Source organism: Varanus komodoensis, unplaced genomic scaffold (assembly GCF_004798865.1).
Source record: "Varanus komodoensis strain SLA01 unplaced genomic scaffold, ASM479886v1 scaffold8, whole genome shotgun sequence".
NCBI lineage: Eukaryota > Metazoa > Chordata > Lepidosauria > Squamata > Varanidae > Varanus > Varanus komodoensis.
This window is the reverse complement of record NW_025336481.1, coordinates 6,271,064-6,290,531: the sequence shown is the minus strand read 5'-3', so window position 1 is coordinate 6,290,531 and position 19,468 is coordinate 6,271,064. Positions and strand designations below refer to the sequence as shown.

General features: G+C 41.0%; 1 protein-coding gene across 3 annotated transcripts; it reads left to right on the top strand.

Annotated features, from left to right (window-relative positions):
- Positions 1-151: 151 nt before the first annotated feature.
- GID8 (GID complex subunit 8 homolog) lies at positions 152-12,485 on the top strand. 3 transcript variants are annotated; one of them, XM_044455484.1, is made up of 5 exons: positions 152-270; positions 4,923-5,052; positions 6,644-6,840; positions 7,778-7,975; positions 9,593-12,485. In XM_044455484.1, exons 2-5 carry the CDS (start codon positions 4,935-4,937, stop codon positions 9,764-9,766), a joined length of 687 nt encoding a protein of 228 aa, XP_044311419.1. In that variant the 5' UTR covers positions 152-270; positions 4,923-4,934; the 3' UTR covers positions 9,767-12,485. The 3 variants fall into 3 exon arrangements, with proteins under 3 accessions (XP_044311419.1, XP_044311421.1, XP_044311420.1); XM_044455486.1 differs by lacking the exon at positions 152-270 and adding an exon at positions 529-640; XM_044455485.1 differs by lacking the exon at positions 152-270 and adding an exon at positions 740-949.
- Positions 12,486-19,468: the final 6,983 nt, after the last annotated feature.

Sequence of the window (19,468 nt, the reverse complement as noted above, 5' to 3'; positions counted from 1 at the left end):
GGGGCTGATCTACACCCGTCCTTTCTCTCTATGGTGCGCTTCCCTCCGTTTCTGAGTTCGGCTCCCCTCCGTCTTTCCCGCCTCTATGATCCCCCGCGGCCGAAGCAACGCGATTGGCTGCGAGACGGGAGTGGACGCTGGGGCGACGAGGCACGGGCGAGTTCTCGCGAGAGTCGCGGTGTGAGGGATCACGCGCGCGAACGGGAGGAGGCGGGGCGGAGCGGGCCTGGCGTCGAGGTCCCGGTGGTGGCGACGGCGGCGACTCGGTCGGTGAGTAAAATGGCGGCGCCCGTCGGTGGGGGGAGGGCGAGAGGGCACTTCGTGGGGCGGCCGGCCGGCCGGGCGAGCGAGCGGTGTCGCCTGACGGGAAGGAGCCATCTTGGCGCCTCCCGAAGAGAGTACGAGGCCGGCCGGGCGGCGCGGAGGGGCCCGCCCCCGCCTGGGCCTGCTGCGTCGGGCGGGCCTGAGTGAGGCAGGAAGCCCCGAGACGCGCTCGCAGAGCGGTGGGCGGGCATGTCTCGTGCTGCAGGCCTGAAAAGCGCCCGCTCTTTTCCTTCGATCTTTCCTGCCCCCTTCCCGCAGGACGGTGCCGCCGCCTGCGGCTCTTCCGCTGGGGCTTCCGAAGGGCCAAGTTTCTTTTGTATGTGTTTACTAACAAATCCTCGCTTCCCGTTCAGCTGGGCCGGTGTTTTCTTAAGGTGAACAGGCTTTCAGGGGACTTAGGACGACGATGAGATTAAGCGTGTTGCAAATGTTCCAATATTCTATATCCATAGAAATCATTTTAATGAGCATGAATTCACGCAGTCGTCACGCTGTAGAATTAATTTTTGTTTTTCCTGCGGTCTCTCAGAGAAACTTGGTCCGTAGCTTAGAGAAAGAAAGCTCTTTCCGTTCTTTTCCTTCCGAACAATTGCATCTTAAGGAAACACGTTCAATAAAAGAAAAGGTATATCGATTCCAAAGTTTTTGGGAAAAGCTATATTTGTTTCAGTAACACGTGCACTTTGTGCTGTTTGATCTGCTCTATTTACTAGGGAGTTTTTTAATCATAACAAATTTAACAGGACTTGAAACCTGTGTTTTAAGTATTTATGTAAAGACTAAGAATGTGTATTCAGTGCCATCAATTACTTCAATAAGCCTTTTGACCACTTTGTGTTGTAAGCTTTATGTTGTAAAATCACCCAGAGAACTTTGGCTACGGGGCAGTATAAAATGAAATAAACAATATTAATAATGATAACCAGTAGAGTCCAGGTCCTTCAAAATATGTGAGAATGTAACGTTTTGAAACTGGGGAGAGGCTTCAGTTCTAGATAAGAGTTCATGGTTGTTCCACCCTGTGAATGAGTACCCTGCAGAATGTCCTGCCCTCTTTGCTTTTGTAAACTCAAGCCTCTGACTTAGACTCCAGCCTCTTTCTGTAGTTCAGTCTCCTATTTGGTCTTCCTCTTCTGCCTTCGACTTTCTCTAGCATTATTTATTTCTTCAGTGAGTTTTGCCTTCTCATGATGTGCCTGAAGTACAACAGTCTTCGTTTCATCCATTTTGCTTCCTGGAAAACTGCTTGGATTTGATGTAGGACCTGCTTGTTTGCCTTTGTGTCAGTCCAGGACATGCAGTCCAGCACTGTGTTCCAAAACTATTAGTTTTCAGCTCTGTTTGCTATCCACTGTTTCATACTGTGACCAGGAATGCAACAGTGTGGATATTCTTGGTCTCCAGTGAAATGTCCACACATGTGATGATCTTTCCTAGTTCCTTTATTGTTGCCCTTCCAAGTCTGTCCTTTTCATTTTTCTTGGCTGCAGTCTCCGTTTGAATTGATGATTGAGCCAAGTTATGCAAATAAAATTCTAATTTCAATTCATTCTTTTTTAGAGTTGTGTAATTCTTCTGTAGTCATGATTTTTGTTCAGATGCAGCCCTGCTTTTGCATTTCATCAGGAGTCATTTCAATTAATTGCTGTTTTCTGACAGTAATATAGAGTTATCAGCATATCTTAATTTGTTGCTGTATTTTCCACAAATGTTCACTCTTCCATCCTCTGATTCTAATCCAGCTTTCCCTATGATATGTTCTGCATACAGATTGAACAGATAGGGAGATTTTGAAAACACCCTTTGCCTGTAAGAAACCATTCTGTTTCTCCATATTCTTGCTTCAGTAGCTTCTTGTCCATGATACAGGTTATGCATCAGAACAGTCAAGTAGTGAGGGACAACCACACACAGCTTCTCATGACCCAACAGTCAAAAGCTTTGCTGTAGTCTAAAGAGTAGTCTGATGTTCTTCTGAAATTCTTTGGTGCATTCCTGTAGCCAACATGTAGTTGCTATATCGAGTGCCTTTTCCGAATTCGACTCAAATATCAGGCATTTCTTGCTCTATATTGGGTTAAATTCTTGGTTGCACCTCCTTTAGCATTACTTGGCTTGCAAGGAAAATTAGTGCAATGGTCCTCCTAGAAAGTCATGTAACCATCAAATAGCTCCTACTAACCAGGAAGGCACAACAAGTTAATCCTAACAATTCACAGAACAGTTCCTTTTAGTTGTTCATTGCTACAGATAAGTTTGATTCTAATTCTTATAGGACTTCTAGTACATTCATAATAGGGAATTTTTGTGGGAGGTACATTTTCTGTCACATTTCACTGCAGCTTGCTTTTACAGACAGGATATTTCAAGGAAATTCATTAATAGGTTCACCATAAATGATAGACAACTTGATGGCACATAGCAGCATACAGCATGTTTTATCCTTGAAGCCCAAAAAATGTTTATAATCTAAGTTACATTTGTGGGGAAAATGTTTGCATTAAGGAGTTCTGACCAAGAGTCCTACAGAAGTTAAAATACATAGTGGCAAGAATCAATAGCCTTGTAAAATTGAAACAGCAGTTTGTTTAAAGATGGCATTGCTTTGAATTTAACCACCAGCCTTCAGTTTGGTACATAACTTTCATACATACAAAACAGGGTGGAATACAATTGCAGAGTTATTTCTTACTCATTGTTGCAACAAAGCCAAAGCAGCAATTCATGATTAGCATTCCATTGTAAAAACAGGAAGCTGATTATTACTGTGGCACTCAGGACTTATTTATTTACTCCATGAGTAACAGCCTATGTATACAGAGGGTGCCAAAAATGTATACACATTTTAAGAAAGGAAAAACACCTGTATTAAAAACTGTTGCATGGTGACGCTAGCATTCATTTGATTAACACCGTCTTTTGAGCGAACATCATACTACACATTGCCACTGTAATTCAATTCAACTTCAGAAAGTAATACATTGATAACATTTCTTAAAATGTGTATACATTTTTGGCACCCTCTGTATTTACTTGTAGCCCATTGAATTCACTTAAAGTTCTTGTAGGGTTTGTAATTGATTTGACTATGGCAGTTTGACTTCAATATTTTAGTATGTTGGGCCCAATTAGAGGTAGTACTGCATTAATTAGGAGAAATTGTTCCTCTTCTAGGGTTGAGGCGAACTATTTTGGAATCTGTCCCTCCAGAATCTGCAGATTTCCTCTCATGCTTAGTCCAGTCCTGTAAAGCAAGCTGAGCCAAGATGGAATCCGTGGGCGCTTGTGGACTCCTGGTTGTGCAGTCAGCAACCTTCCCCAGCCCCTGTTTTTGATGACCAGCCTTCTTCCCCACTTGCTACCGCTGCTGGCAGTAGCAGACATGGAGGAGCAGTGCTGCTTGTGCAGCAGGTGGGGCTTGATTCCTGGCAAGCACCCCACAATTCCTGGGTCCGCTCACCAGGACCTCAGACTCTGCATTGAGGGAATCAGGCAGATTTTCTGCTCAAAACTGGATTCCTTCCGCATCCCTACCTTGTCTTCTGGGCTAGACGTATTTACATAAAAAGCATTTTTATCTGCATTAGTTCCTTCTGTCACAGCAATAGCAGCCATCTAGTTGGGTCACACCAAGATCTCTAGTCTAGTGTGCCATTGGCCAACAGTGACTACTTCGTGTTTCTTGGAAGCTCACAAACAGGACGTCATGTTGTTAGTCTTTACTTTTTGTCGCCCACATCTTTCAGTCTGATGTAGACCCATTCACTTGTCCAGTTCTTTTGAAAGCCATTTGAGGTACACCACAAGCTTCCACACCACAAGCTGTAGCAGTGAATTCCATAAGCTAACTAGGCAATAGTTTAAGGAAATACATTGCTTTGACCTACTGCCAGGTAACTTCATTAAATGACTGAAGTACTATTATTGAGACAGATTTTTCTTTTTGTCCACAGTTTTAGAAATCTCTTTAACCTTCTCACCTACACAAATAAAATAGTCGTTCTTACTTGAACTCTGTTTGCCAGGCTTCAGGATACTTTAAAAGTTTGGATAAGTCTAAGAGTGGTTTTGGCTCATGGCAGGTTAAGAAAAACAGCAGGAGCTACTTATACAAGTAGATCTGGGACATGCTAACTTCTGTGTCATGGCAATTTGCTTCATTAGTAATATGTGCAGCTAGGTCATTAGGGGATGAGCTGTGAACCAGAATATCAAATCTTAACTCTACTACAATCTGAAGTGTTCTTAGGAAAGCTGAAATTTCTCAGCTTGTTGTCTGTAATGGGAATACACCCAGCAATCTTGCATCATTGTTACAAGCATTACTGGTATAGTACACAGAAAGCCCTTTCAACACTCAAAATGTAAAGTAGGTACATGGCAGTAGAATATTTGAAGTTTTTCTTAGTAGTTAGTTGGAGAAAGTGACTACATCTGCTTTGTGAATGCAGAAGAAAAGGTCAGTGCACCATTTTTGGTCACTATTTTTATACTGACTGAGCAATGAAAGCTGTTGAGGACGGTTAAGAAGTATTTATTCTTCTTGTATTTGTTTATTTGTATTACCCTGTAACTCCACAACTTTTCTTTTTTCCTAGTGAGGGACAAGAATGAGTTATGCAGAAAAACCCGATGAAATTACAAAAGACGAGTGGATGGAAAAGCTCAATAATTTGCACATCCAAAGAGCTGATATGAACCGCCTGATCATGAACTATCTTGTTACAGGTAATCTTCAATGGCTTGGTACAGAAATTTATTACTAGTGGAATAGCATTAATTTGAGAACATTTATTCATTCATTGATAGCATCAGGTGGCATAGATATTCATTCATTCATTCATTCAATTTATATCCTGCCTTTTTCCTGCCAAGGGCTCAAGGCAGCTTACATCATTCTCCTCCTCCATCTTATCCCCACAACAACAGCCCTGTGAGGTAGGTTGGGCTGAGAGTCTGTGACTGGCCCAGAGTCACCCAGTTGGCTCCATGGCCGAGCAGGGACTCGAACCCAGATCGTCTGAGTCCCAATCCCATGCTTTTAACCACTACACCACACTGGCTCTCAATATTGTGAGGAACTGAAGTATTTGTAGTGTTGTAGGTGTCTTCCGGACTCATTTTTAAACAGCTTGGTTTGTTCCAGCCGTGGTTTTATTCCTTAAATATTACCAGCTGAGACACCTCAACAATATCCATGGCTTCTGGTTGGATAGTAGTCACTTTGTAGTCTCCTCATCCTTTCCAGAACTGCAGCTACCCAAGTGACAAGATCAGCTACCCTCCAGCAACTAAAACATGAGGTGCTGCCTGACTTTGCACACACAAGAGTTTTTCCTTCCTTAGGGCTCTGAATCAGGGTTAATGAAGTGGACAAGGGCCAGTGGCCTAGACTGAGCTTCCGTTAAGATAGAGGTATTGTCTGTGGAATGCTCTCCTTGAAGAAGCTTGCCTGGCACCCATACTGTCAGGAAAATACATTTCTCCTTTTGCAGACACTTTAGGCTTTTCAAATTGTTATTTCTGGATGTTTTAAGTCTGTTTTATTGTGTGAACTGTCTGCACACTTTTTATGTTATGGAGTGTGTCATGTCAATAACATACATAAAGACATGTTTGTCATTGTGGAACCTCAGAAGAGCAGTAGCTTTGAGAGTGGACACTGTTCATTCTCATTCACTCAGTGCCTTTATAAAATACCCCTTTTAAAAAAGACTTATGTTTGCTGTGTATCTACTTTAATTGTTGTCAGCTGTTGGAGATCTTTTTCCATGCAGAAAGGTAGGATAAATATACTATTAAAAATCTTTAAATTGGCTGTATAACCACCTGTATAGTAAAATTCTTGTCATTTGGACTGGCTATAGCACTTTTGTGGAACAGTTGTCTCTGGAAACTTGTCTAAGCAGCTTTTGACAAAGATACGTAACTTCAAAAATCTGAACAAGCCTTAGAAGTTCTTGCCAAGCCATGCACTGCTGCTTACACTTTCGACTGAACAAAACTCTCACCCAGTTCACACGGCAAGGTGGCACTTGCTGGATTATTTACTCAGAAATTTTGGCGATGAGCAGAATACACGAGCTATTTCCACTTTCAGTTAACAGGGCAGGAGTGTCCTGCTCCTGGATTGTTTTGCAAGTTGTGAACCCAGAAACCCTGGGTTGTTTATGGATAAAGCAACCCAGGGTTAACGCACAGATTGTGGCTGAAAGCAGAAATGGCTCATATGCAGCTCGCAGACACTACTCATTCCTGAGGTTCCTGGGTTAAACAAATTATTTTCTTTTTCTCTAAGAAGTTTATTTGTGTATTTCAGAAGGCTTTAAAGAGGCGGCAGAGAAGTTTCGGATGGAATCTGGAATAGAGCCAAGTGTTGATTTGGAAACGCTTGATGAAAGAATAAAAATTCGAGAGATGATCCTCAAGGGTCAAATTCAGGAAGCCATCGCACTCATCAATAGTCTTCATCCAGAATTGTTAGACACAAACCGATACCTTTACTTCCATTTACAGGTAAGGTAGCAAGTACTGTTAAGCTTTAAACATGTATTGGTTGTATTTACAACTAATTACAGGTTGCAAAGGAAGATTGTTGTGCTAGTAAACAAGAGGGCAGGTTGTAGCTTGTTATGAGGTGTGCATTTTTAATTATCTTAGATGCAGGCACACCCAACAGTGTTAAAAGTTTCCATGCACAGAATGGTCCACAAGCCAATATGCTTGCTCCCTTCTTTGTTGGCAAAGTGTTTCTTTGCATCTACACTGGCATTATTTATTAGCAGTGCTCACCAATGTTCCCATCATAAGGAGGGTTTGAAATCATGGTCTGAATATTTGCAGCCCTTTGCTAAGGACATACCAATTTGTGTTAACCATGCTTAGCATTGAGGCATATATAGTATTAAATCATGTAAAGAAATGAAGGGAGAATTTGTGCCGGGGCAGTGGTGTGAGAGGATCCTTCAGCCTAGCCTGTTCTGCATCAGATTCCCCAAGTCTTGCTCCTTTAATAGCCTTTTCAGTACATGATCAACACAGGGAAGTATGGTGAGGTCAGGAATGTATACCAAGTAGTTTTGATTGGTTACTGGAGAATATGTTGGCTGTAGAAGAGGAGATGAGGCATGATTCAGAGAATGCCTTTTTCTGGTGATATTTTTCTATTAATATTATTAATTGGATGTTTATCCCCCACCACATTAGTCATTAGGACTCTCTGAGTGAGTTGAAGGTCATGTGCCCATTTTTTTTTTCTTCATGAGGCATCAGCTTCCCTAATCAACTGAATCTTCCTCTGCTGGAATTCTGACCATTTGATAGGCTCCCTTTTAATTCAGTGGCCTTATGTTGCACGATTTGAACACTCAATGTATAGTGTCAATCTAAAATGTATGAAATGAACTGAATGCATCATGGTTGGTATTGCCTGTTTACTTATTTTGTATTACAGCAACAGCATTTAATTGAATTGATTCGGCAGCGTGAGACAGAAGCTGCACTGGAATTTGCTCAAACACAGTTGGCGGAACAAGGAGAGGAAAGTCGGGAATGCTTGACAGAGATGGAGCGTACTCTTGCCCTCCTTGCTTTTGACAACCCAGAGGAATCGCCTTTTGGAGACTTGCTGAACATGATGCAGAGACAGAAAGTAATTATGTTCTTTTTTGTGGAAGCCAAACTAAAATAAAACAAAAGCATGAACATTATGAAGGCACTTTTAAGACTTGCCTTTATTACATGATAAAATATTACATCATTTTAAAATTGTGCTTTTCATCATCTTTCATAGTATATTGGGACTAAACAAGGATTGCCTGTTATTTTTCCGAGAATTTACAGGCTCTGGTGTTGTGTACTGTCAAAACACCTCTGACTTACAACACCCCTATGGATAAGTCCCCTCCAAAATGTCTTTAGCAGCCCTGCTCAGCTCTTGTAGACAAAAAGGCTGTGGCTTTCTTTATGGAATCAATCCATCTTGTATTTGTCTTCCCATTATTATTATTATTATTATTAATTTCATTTCTGTACTGCCCCACAGCTGAAGTCCCCTGGGTGGTTTACACAGTTCATAAAAACAAGTGATAAAATACAATTAAAATATCATAATCAGAAAAAAGTTTAAAACAGCTAAAAGCAGGTGATAGGAACAGACAATACAGAGAATGCCAGAAAAAAATGCCTGTGAGGCACCTGGTGATCCTCAAGCCCCTGGGTGACCAGGTAAGTCCTTAAAAGCCTGAGAAAAGAGGGCTGTCTTAACCTGGTGCTGAAAAAATGACACTTTTGGTGCCAGCCAGGTCACAGTGGGGAGGTTTTCCCATAGATGGGGGCCACCACCAAGAAAACCCTCCTTGTTGTCACCCTCCACACTTCCCTTGGAGTTGGCACTCAAAGGAAGGCCCCAGAGGTTGCTGCCTAAACAGCCATAAGAAAATTCACAGCCTGGCTCCAAGGTCAGAGGTGTAGCTCCTAACCTGAGCACATCCTTCTCCCATCTTATCCAGGGCAGCTCATTCTGGCTACAGCTCTAAAATAGCAAGTGTGACTTCAGTGCTGGTGTGGGAGAACTTTTCTGGGGTGCATTGGGAGGGGAGGAGTGAGGCTGTGTCAGGATACAAAGAATCCTGGTGGTATCTCAGTCTCTTTTCACAAGCAGGGATAAAATGCATAGACTGCCAGGTTAGGCCATCTAACTGTTTTGAAGGGCAAAGGAAGAACAGAGGCAGTGCTTTCCTCTGCAGCCCTCCTACATTCCATTAGATGCCCATAATCCTCCAGCTTGGAGACTTATGGCAGCTGTACTGAGTAGCAGATGATTGCCCATTAACTTCAATCAGTTCACAAGCCCCCATATTTAAATGAAAATTGGAATACTACCTCAAAACCCAGCCACTACCAAACTCTCTGGTCATGTTTACTTACAGAGCACTTACTTAAATGCACTGTTCTTTCTGGTTTGAAGGATACTCATGAATGAAAGCCTGTCTGGAAGGCAATTTGAAACCTTGCCCTTCAGACTCATTTTGTAGTGCTTGTAATTTACAAAGTGGTTTACAACATTATGTAATCCACGCAACTGTGTTGCTAGTGCCTTTATTTTACAGAGGGGACTGGAGGCTTAGATTCTGTGGCTTGCCAAAGGCCATCCCAAACAAGAAGGAATTTTAGTCCTCCCATTCAAAACCCCACAGGCACTGGATCACTTTGTCTTTCTTTAATATGGGTGTATGTTGAACTAAACTATGCCGTTGATCTCTCCTAGGTGTGGAGTGAAGTCAACCAAGCTGTTCTAGACTATGAAAATCGTGAGTCAACACCCAAGCTGGCTAAATTACTGAAATTACTACTGTGGGCGCAGAATGAGCTGGACCAGAAGAAAGTAAAATATCCCAAAATGACAGACCTCAGCAAGGGGACAATTGAGGAACCCAAGTAAAATGTGCAGGCGGACCCTAAATCTCAGAACTGCACAGTTATATACATTTTTAATCAGTCTGTGACTGAAATATTTTTACTACAGTTCAGGACTTTGCAATTTGGTTGTGTGTGTGTTTTTTTGTTTTTTGTTTTTTGTTTTGGCAAGCATACTTAAAGGGAGATGGGTCCCTTTTTAAATGCAGCAAATTGGCATTGAAAGCTTTGTATCACTTTGACCATCTGACTTGGGCTATGCACTGTCATACATTTTTAGCAAAAAACAAAACATGTCTCTTTTTTTAAAACTGCTGTGCTAAAGGTTTGTAATGTCTGGCTACTAAGACACATTTTGGTGGCCGCAAATTAATGTTGAAGCTCTTGGCGACTCTGCAGTTAAACTTAACCTGTCTCTCACTTGAACATTAACTATTTTCTGTGTTAATTTATAGCCAAACATGCATTACCTATTTATAAACTAGCAACTGGTTGAAGTGATCTTTTTTGTAAACCTCATGGCAGTGTTGTTTTTCTGCATAGAATCTAGCATAGAAAGCTTGTAAGCTGTAATTGAAGATAATTCCCCTTGCTTTCACACCTGGTGACTTATTTATATGGGGCTGAATGTTATATTCATGATGGGCCTAGTTCTCTCAGATGCATTGCTCAAAAATAAAGGCATTTTCTTTTGTGATTTGCAAGAATGACCAAAATAGCCTCTGAAACACAACATTAAATCACTTTGTAGATAGGGGTTCTTTCACCGAGGTTTTATTTTTTTCCATTTTTCAGAATCAGCTGCAATAATTTTACTGCCGTGGGTGACAGCCATGGTCTTACAGCCAACAATGTGTATGTGAGTGACACAAAAGGAGCAAATAGGGCTGGGATCTTCCTGCATTAGGAGGAATATCTTTCAGTGCAGATTCACTGGAACAGTGAGAAGGGTATGGTATAATTTACAATGTTGGAGTTACTTCAACAGTTTTTTGTGTTGGATAATAGGATCTTGATTTTTACAAATCTTTCTTTCTGAGTTACCATCTTTATCATGGGGTGATTAAATTACCACAAATGTGTTAGGGTTTATTATTACCCCAGTTAAAGGCTGTGTATTTCCGTTAGGCCCTTCGTTTGTTGCATTGGGTACGAGGCTCTGCTTAGACTCATGACTGTCTTAAAAGTAATGCTGATCTGTGTGATCAGTTGTACTAAGCAGTAAAACATCCCATGCCTACTCCAAGATTACAGTCGCAAGCACCCATTCTTTAAGTTGGCTGTAAGGCTGTTGCAGCCACTGACAGGAACGGTAGCAAAGTCGTTTATAATGTTAGGGCTGTTTGCCAGCTGTGGATGTAAATAACCCCACCCATGTGCATCTCCTGTGTGGGAGCGACTTTTCACTGATTCATGCAATCACTACAGCAGCCGGTTGGATGCTTCGTTGATAACCCAAGCCTGGCGAGCAGATGGACACCTATTGAATAAAGATACTTGGCTGCTAGCAAGCTTAGATCTCTGTGACTGACGGCTGGCGTAAGAAGCCCTTGGTCATGATCCACCAGGAGTGTCTGCCATGCAAGCCCCCTTGAAACAAATGGAAAATTGCTTAGGATGTATTCCATGGTGATGGTGCCCACAGCTCCCAATGCCCATGTTCACAATGACTACTGTGAAAGAGGATTGTGCTCGTCTGTTGCTTAATTCTGGGCGAGGCAGTTGCGTAAGTAATTGGGATATGCTTATACAAAGATGAGTTGATCTGCTAGATACTGACATCTCTACAGTCCATCTTCCGAATGAAGCTTTGACAAGGCATGATGGAAGCTCTTGCAAAAGCCACAGCATGGGCTTGATTGCCACTACTTAAGTGTCATGGGTTAGCCTTGTATTCTTGAATGATGGGTCCTAATGACGTAGCTGTCCATGGAGCTATATTTGACTGACGGGAGACGCTGTTTGAGTATGACACTTGTAATTTGTGTGATGCAGTTTTTCTTTTGAAAATGTGGGGAGGAGTGAAATGGGCTTGAGCCCTTCTTCAAATATGACCAGACTTTCTTCTCATTTTTGGCTTCTGAATGCAAACTGAAGCTTTTGGAAAAGTCTGAAGTTTCAGTGTGAAGTTGGTCACTTGTGTAACAAAAGCATTTTTCTGCACCAGAAATACTGCACTGCAACCCTATATGTTTTCCTATATGTTTAGAGCACTTTGCTTACTCCATGAGTGCGTAGATGACTGGAACTATCATTAGTTTGTTTAATTCATTAATTTGAGAGCCAAATATGTGATTTATATATATCAGTTTAGATTTGCGTCATTTGGGTTTTGTTAAAACATCCCACACTAAAAGCAGCTTTAATCTGTAAAGTTTTTTGGGAAACTTGAAAGAAAATATTTAAAATGGTATGAAAGAAAGCTATGCATTTTACAGAAAGCTCAAGGGTGTAGTCCCAGTGGTACTTTTAGGGATCTTTATATTCATGTGTATATAAAATAGTTTGCATATACAAAATATAATATAATCAGTTTGAATTAATCTCAGATGGGGGAGGCTGTGAAACATAACTTATAAAAATATTGTATACAGAAAACAGTCCTCATTACTTAAATGCAATTTTGTCATATGCATGAGAAATGTCTTATTTGGTGGCTATGGGTGAATGGTTGCAATTTTGTTAGCTCCATAATGTTAGTTTGCCACTCTTAACTGCTTAGCATTAAATACCACTTTGATCAAGATGTTTTATATTTGTGTTTTTCACATTTTTTCTCCTCTAAGAAGTCTGCAGAAATACTATCCGTGAAGTGCCCCACCCAGACCTTATACCTATCTTACGATGCAATCATGCGCATGTGTAGTTGAAGTAACCCCAACTGAATTCAGTGGGATTTACTTTCAGGGAGGTGTGTACTAGATCGTAGCCTGGGTAAGATTCACCAGTCCCTGGATAATAGGCAAGGTTGGGCCTATACTTAAAACGAACGCCATTCTGCAGCTGGGGCTCAAATTCATGGTAAGAAAAATAATTGATTTCTGCAACTTTATATAATACAGATTAGGTTGATTTGCATGATAGTTTTTTAGAGGGTAATGTTTAGTTACATGGAGAACTTTCAGAGATTAAAATATTACAATTAGGTAGCAGATTTAAACATGTTTAATGCATATTGCACTGCAGATGACTGGCACTTCAGCACGTGAAGAGGCATTTTTCCTTCTTTCAAACTTAGGAATGGAGTATCTTGTCTAAGATCATGACTGCTGCAAGATATAAATACAGCTTTTAAGAACAATGGGTAACATGCAGACATGCACTCTGGAAGGACTTTTCTGTTTGCAAAGGAGACTCTGATCCAGAGAAAATTTAGGACTGGACAGTGCACTATCTTTTTTGCCCAAAAGGCCTCTCATAAAGCTGAGCTGAGGGTTCAGGTGTGTGTGTACTTGCTCTGCAGCAATCCTGATATAGATCATTTTTGCAATCCTGATATAGATCATTTTTGTTGCCAGCAACGGGGTGGGACATACAAGGCAATCTGTAAAAATGGTGGGAGGAGAAAAAATCCGTATTGGGATCACTGAGGAAAGGAGTGGACAGAATATTAGTCAGATGGGACCTGTTGGTAAAGCCATGGGGAGGCATAAAGGAAGGGAGGAAATAACCTCTCCTGATTCCCCCTTCATTTTCCACATTGTTCTAAACTCTCTGGATTAGCGTTTCAGAAGACTGCTGGGAAAAGTGGAAATGAACCCAAATTGTTCACCCTGGACACACATTACACTGGCAGGAGCATCCTGCTCAAGAAGTCTCAACGCAGTATAAAATATGCCTCTTGCATGGGCATTTAAGATACAACCCTAGGCAAACTGAGACAGAAAAAGGTTTACAACTTTCAGCATGTTCAAACCAGGATGGTTGGGACATGCTGGAATATGTTGGCCTTTCTTCTAAAAATGCATAGGTTTGCATCTACGCTCATGCCATTTACTAGACTAAGGCTACAATCCTGTACTTGGTAGTTAGCCTCACTGAAGACAGCTCGGCTGACTTCTGAGTAGGCACATAAAGGATTGCACCCATCCTTAAACCAAGAACAGCCTTAATGTTCGATGTGTCCAGGAATGGGAATAACATAGCCTTGTCTCAAAGCATACAAAATCTAAGCATCTTCTTTGGAGTCTGATCTTTCAACCATCTTGTCCACACACACTATTGCAACATCTTTATGGTCATCAGGGTTGAATCCTTACCTTTTTTTGTTCCATTTTATTGTTTTAAATCCGAGATTTTCTGGAATCTTTGCCTTTACAGGGGTCAGCAATCTTTAACACTCAAGGAGCCATTTGGACCCGTTTCCCACACAAAAGAAAACACCAGGAGCCGCAAAACCCTTTTGACATCTAAAATGAAGATAACACTGCATATATCGTTTTTTACCTTAATGCTATGTATATCTTCATTATGATTTAGCTGCAGCTTGTGTTCAGTCACTAAAAACTGTTATTTTTAATCTTACATTATAAACTAGTAGGACTCCTTTCATATATTTTGAATAGGAGAACAGCTTCCTGAAGAGTCAAAGTCAGTGCTCAAGGGCTGCATGCATTAAACAGCAAACCCCATAAGTTCATCAGCAGTAAAAGCAAATGAATCTACCCAAGTATCATTAAACGTTTGGTTTTCTTCAGAAACTTTTCTTCGATTTATCCAAGCGCTGTGCCGGCACGGGCCTCGGATTGGTGGCGGTCACCAGCACGGGCCTCGGATTGGCGGCGGTTGCTGGCACGGGTCTCGGATCAGCGGTGGTCACCAGCATGGGCCTCGGATTGCGCTGCTGTGCCAGCACAGGCCGCGGATCGGCGGCGGCTGTGACGCAAGTGACGGAGCCGCAGCAGCGGCATTCAGGAGGCACAAGTGGCTCCGGAGCCGTGGGTTGCCGACCCCTGGCCTAGAGAAATGTGTTCAGTTGCACCATCATTCACTATCACCATTGCAAAATTTTCTGCATGTAATTGATTTATTACATTTCTAAATTGTGGACCACACCCATTTTTCTATTAATATCTTTATTGTTGGCCATTCCATACAGTCACAAGCTTTAAAAATCTCTAATGCTATTTTACCAGCTTTTAAATTGTCCTTATGTATATATTCAATTATATTTAATATTCTTCAAGTCAATCTGTCATCTGCCTGCCTATTATAAAACTGCTTTGATCTACATTAACATAATTACCAATAAAATTACTCATCCTCTTTGCAAATATTGCTGTAAATATTTTTGCATCTTGGTTAATCCAGGATATCAGTCTAGAAGCTCCAGGATCAGTCAAATCTTTGTTGGATTTTGGAATAAAAACTGTCAAGGAGTATTTCCAAGATATTAGCATCTTACCTCTTTCCAATATTTTATTAAATAAAGATTTTAATGTTGGAATCAACATATTTTTAAAAGTTTTATAGTACTTTGGAGCTAAACCATCTATCCCAGGAGTTTTTCTACTTTTATCACTAATAATATCTCCTCCTCTCTAACAAATTGTTCCATCAGCTTCCAATCCGTTTGTTGTAGTTTTTTCCTCAACTTTCTTTCTTATATATGATCTAATTTTAACATATGACAACTTTCCTCTTGCGTACAACTTAGAAAAAAATCTAAAAAATTATTCCTAATTTCTTTGTTTAGTTGCACCTTTTACTACTATCATTGTTAAGTAACCCAATTGTTTTATCCTTGCTTTTATTATTTATCGGATGCAGTGTGTTGTGTATTGTTGTTATGGTTTGCTTTTTGTTTTTCTGTAAGCCATCCAGAGACTTTTACTAGTGGGATGGCATATACAAACTTTAAATAAATAGATAGATAGATAGATAGATAGATAGATAGATAGATAGATTTTTTAGCTTTTGTTGTGTGGTAATAATTCTTATTAAATTAAATTAAAGTAATAATTCTTATTACTAAATTCAAAATATTCCTTTTTTAAGTATATTCTCTATTTTTTCAGTTTCAATATCTTGCAGTTCTGAATTACCGTTAAACTATTTATATTCCTGTTTTCTATATACTTTTTCTCCAATTCTTTTATTTGTTCTTCCAAAATTTCCACAAGTTTAATTATTTGTCTTCTTAAATTATATGCTGCTTTAATACTTAGTCCTCTTGCGACCACTTTCATTGTATCCCAGATCAAGCTTTCTTGACTACCTTCTCTATCATTAATCTCCCATAATTCTTTTAATTTTTTTCATTCCATCAGTTATATATTTATATTCCAAAATATTTACATCCATTTTCCATCTTTTAACTTCTTTATAATCAATCACCTTTAATGTTATCATCCGTATTTACCAAAGCGTGATCAGTCACTTTTATCAAACCTATATCTGAGTTACACACTCAAGATAAATCATTAGACACAAAGATATAATCTATCCTCAAATCTTACGAACTGAAGAATAAAATGTATATCCTTTTTCCTTTAACTCTTTTCATACATCTTTCAAATCAGTGTTTACCATTTTAGTCAAAATTGTAGTAGTACTATATCTTCTTGGCACCTTCCCACTTGACCACACAACGTATGTGTAAACCCAGACCTTTGGCCTGCTCAGGGGCTAAATGAGCCAAGAGCCCAGGTTTACACACCATGCTGCACAACTTATGAAAGTCATGTAAAAGTGAGAAAGGATGATGGGCTTTTTGCAGTGTACCAGCATGGCCCAACAACCCATCCATTTCAGAGGAGTGGATTGCTATTTTATGCCATAGGCACATACCGAAACAGCTCTTCAGAAGCCAAGGAGAGGTGCACAGGAATTAAAATAACACCCTCTTAGTTTTTGTAAAAGGCAACATCACTAGTGTCAACAGGCACTATCCTATTTTATACTAGCACTTTACTAAATGCAAAAAATTACATTGCACTTGGAAAGCAGCCCTAATGTAATGTCAAGTTAGCTGGATTTCCCAAACACTCTGGTTAGACTGTTGGACTGAGACTCGGGAGATTGGGGTCCTAGTTCCTTTCAGCCCTGAAGTCACTGGGTGACTTTGGGTCAGTCACTGATTCTCTACTGAACCTACCTTACAGGCTGTTGTAAAGATAAAATGGGGGAAGGAGGATTATTTAAGCTACTGCGGGGGGGGGGGAGGCAGGATACACATCAAATAAATAAATAATGCAGGCTGATGCACCTCTGAGTCAGAGGTCTCTTAACATGAGCACAATGCAATTTATGTGATTGTTTAAATAAGATACTGACCGATGTCTTTTCGACTACTGCATAAAAGGCTATCATTATGCAGTGGCTTCAGCTCTCTGCTCTTTTTAAAAGACAAATGAAAGGCTAAGCTTAACTATGAGGGTGGCCCTGTAATTTAACTTGTTCATGAGCAAGTAAAAATATCTCTTCCCCCTCTTATAATGATGCCCTATAGGATATGATATCGTGCAAAAACAAAACAAAACAAAAACATCCTCTATTTTTTCCTTTCCTCTGGAACACTTACAACTAGATTAGAATAATAGTTTCCAGGTTTAAAAGGAGAGGGTGATGAAGAACATGTATGGAACTAACACAGTTCTTAAAACACATTTTCAATAAACTGGATTTTTAAAAAGCAAAAGTGCACTATAAGCTGTAGGTAGTTGAACACAGGAAAAGGGTTACATATTTTAAATGTTAATTACTTCTGTTGCACTTTTCAGTGACCAGAAGTAATTTCTTTCATTTAATCTTATTTGTGGCAGTTAAGGTGCACCCTTATGTTCTTTTGGGAGTGGGGGTGGGGGTGGGGAAATGCTTACAGTTGCAAGGCCTTGTTTTTTTGTAAGATATGCATAGAATTGCACCGTTATTTGCATCTAGGACTGATCAACCTTTTTTTTCCTTAAGGGGGTCTAATGTTTAGGCAGAATCTCTAGTTTTGTACTCAGGAATATGCAATCAATTTCTGTGTTCTAACCTTCATGAATGTTCACATGTCTAAAATGAGTTGCCCAAAAATTGTTTTCAGTTACTTTTGCACACACAAAACCGCATTCACCATGTCTTGAATAAGATTAAATCAAGACTAGGGGAAAGCTTAATTTAGAAGGCCCCTACATTTTCTGTTTTGCCCTGCATCTGGTAACATTTATTTGGATCACAAACAGCATAAGCAGTCCAATTTCCATGGAGCAGAATAAATAGGCACAAATCCAACATCAAAAATAACAAAGATGGACAGCCCTCAGAGAGGGATAGTTGCACTGAGAGTCCTGCACTGAGCAGGGGCCTGGGATCAGATGGTCTTTTGGCCCCTTCCGATGCTACTATTCTATGATTCAGTGAAAATTCCAACAACAGCAGGGAAAACTTTTCAACCTCCCTAGGCACCCTTGCATGACTTTGCAAGATCACGGAGGGCAAGTAATTGATGATGGCTGAGTTGCAATGAATCTGCAGGCTGAATTCTATTGCCAAAGGCTTACATAATGCTCGAGTTTGTTTGTTTGTTTTTTAATCACGCTAGATGCGTTAATTGACTCAAATACTATCAGGATATTTTGCTATCAGCAATTGTGCAGGGCACGAGCAGTTAAAACTAGGTAGATTTGCACCACACGGAAATCCACATGGCGACACAAGCCCCATAGCGTGGGTGAAGCACCTTTGAGGATTGGGCACCCCTGGGCTACTGGCCGCCCTCTCCCCCTGGGTGCTGCTGCTGCTGCTGCTGCAAAGACTGTGGAAGCACCAAATTATTCTGCACCAACTGCTGCCGCTGCAAGCGGCTTTTTGTCTTGCTGCTGCTTTTCTTCCCTTGGATATTTTTTTGTTTGGAAGGGGGTTGAAAGGTGGATCTCCATCATTTTGACAGCTATAAGCCGCCCTCCAAGGTGTCCCAGGAGCACTCCAGAAGGGCTGCCCGTGTTTGCCCACCCTTGAAAAACACGTGCCCCCAAATCATTATTTTGAATTGTACACAGCATTGCGCACAAAAGTATTTTTAAAAAGTTTTATTGCCGTTTCATGCCTGCAGGGGTCTTGAATCCTCAGCTGGGACAATGGAGAGTGCCCCAGCTGGGTGCCAAATCTATTTTCCCAAGTTGGCTTCTTCTTGGCAATTCACAGAAGGTGAGTTGGCAAAAGAAACTCAATGGGCATAAAGGGTGTTTTTGGAAACGTGCCGTTCCTTCGCAGCAAAATTCGTCCACTTTAGTTCCCATCAGAATGTTTATCACCAACTTTGCTTGTATGCCATGAATGGCTGGGAAAAATGCAAAAGGGGGAAATCCCACCCCCCTTTTCAGGAGAGAAGCGGTTTTGCAGCTAGCTATCAAAACTCTGGATTCCTTTAAAAACGGGCTTGAATAGGAACTGTGTGATTTGGGTGATTTAAACAATTGCTGGCTGTCTCTTGGAATCCTTTCACGCACACTCATCGGAAATGGAAACCTTCGTGGGCTTACTCCCTTATAAACATGACCAACAGCACCAAGGGCTGTCCTTTCCCACCAGCCTCTTCCTCGAATGGCATGGACCACAGAAGGGAAACGGTGTCAGCTTCGGGGCTCAACAGCACTCTTCGCCGATACCACGAGCAAAGAATCAAAAGCATCGGCTCCCCAAGACGCTCACAGGAGCCTCGAACCTGCATCCGCTCGGTCCGAGGTTTCGAAAGCTCGCCCCCGAGGGCGATTTCCATGCCCGTGTCTGCATGCCTCCTGTC

Excerpts from the sequence above, each read along its gene's own strand:
- GID8 (XM_044455484.1), top strand. The coding sequence starts at position 4,935 with ATGAGTTATGCAGAAAAACCCGATGAAATTACAAAAGACGAGTGGATG. Across the intron at positions 5,053-6,643 it reads CATGAACTATCTTGTTACAG|AAGGCTTTAAAGAGGCGGCA; the intron begins GTAATCTTCAAT and ends TGTGTATTTCAG. Across the intron at positions 7,976-9,592 it reads ACATGATGCAGAGACAGAAA|GTGTGGAGTGAAGTCAACCA; the intron begins GTAATTATGTTC and ends GATCTCTCCTAG.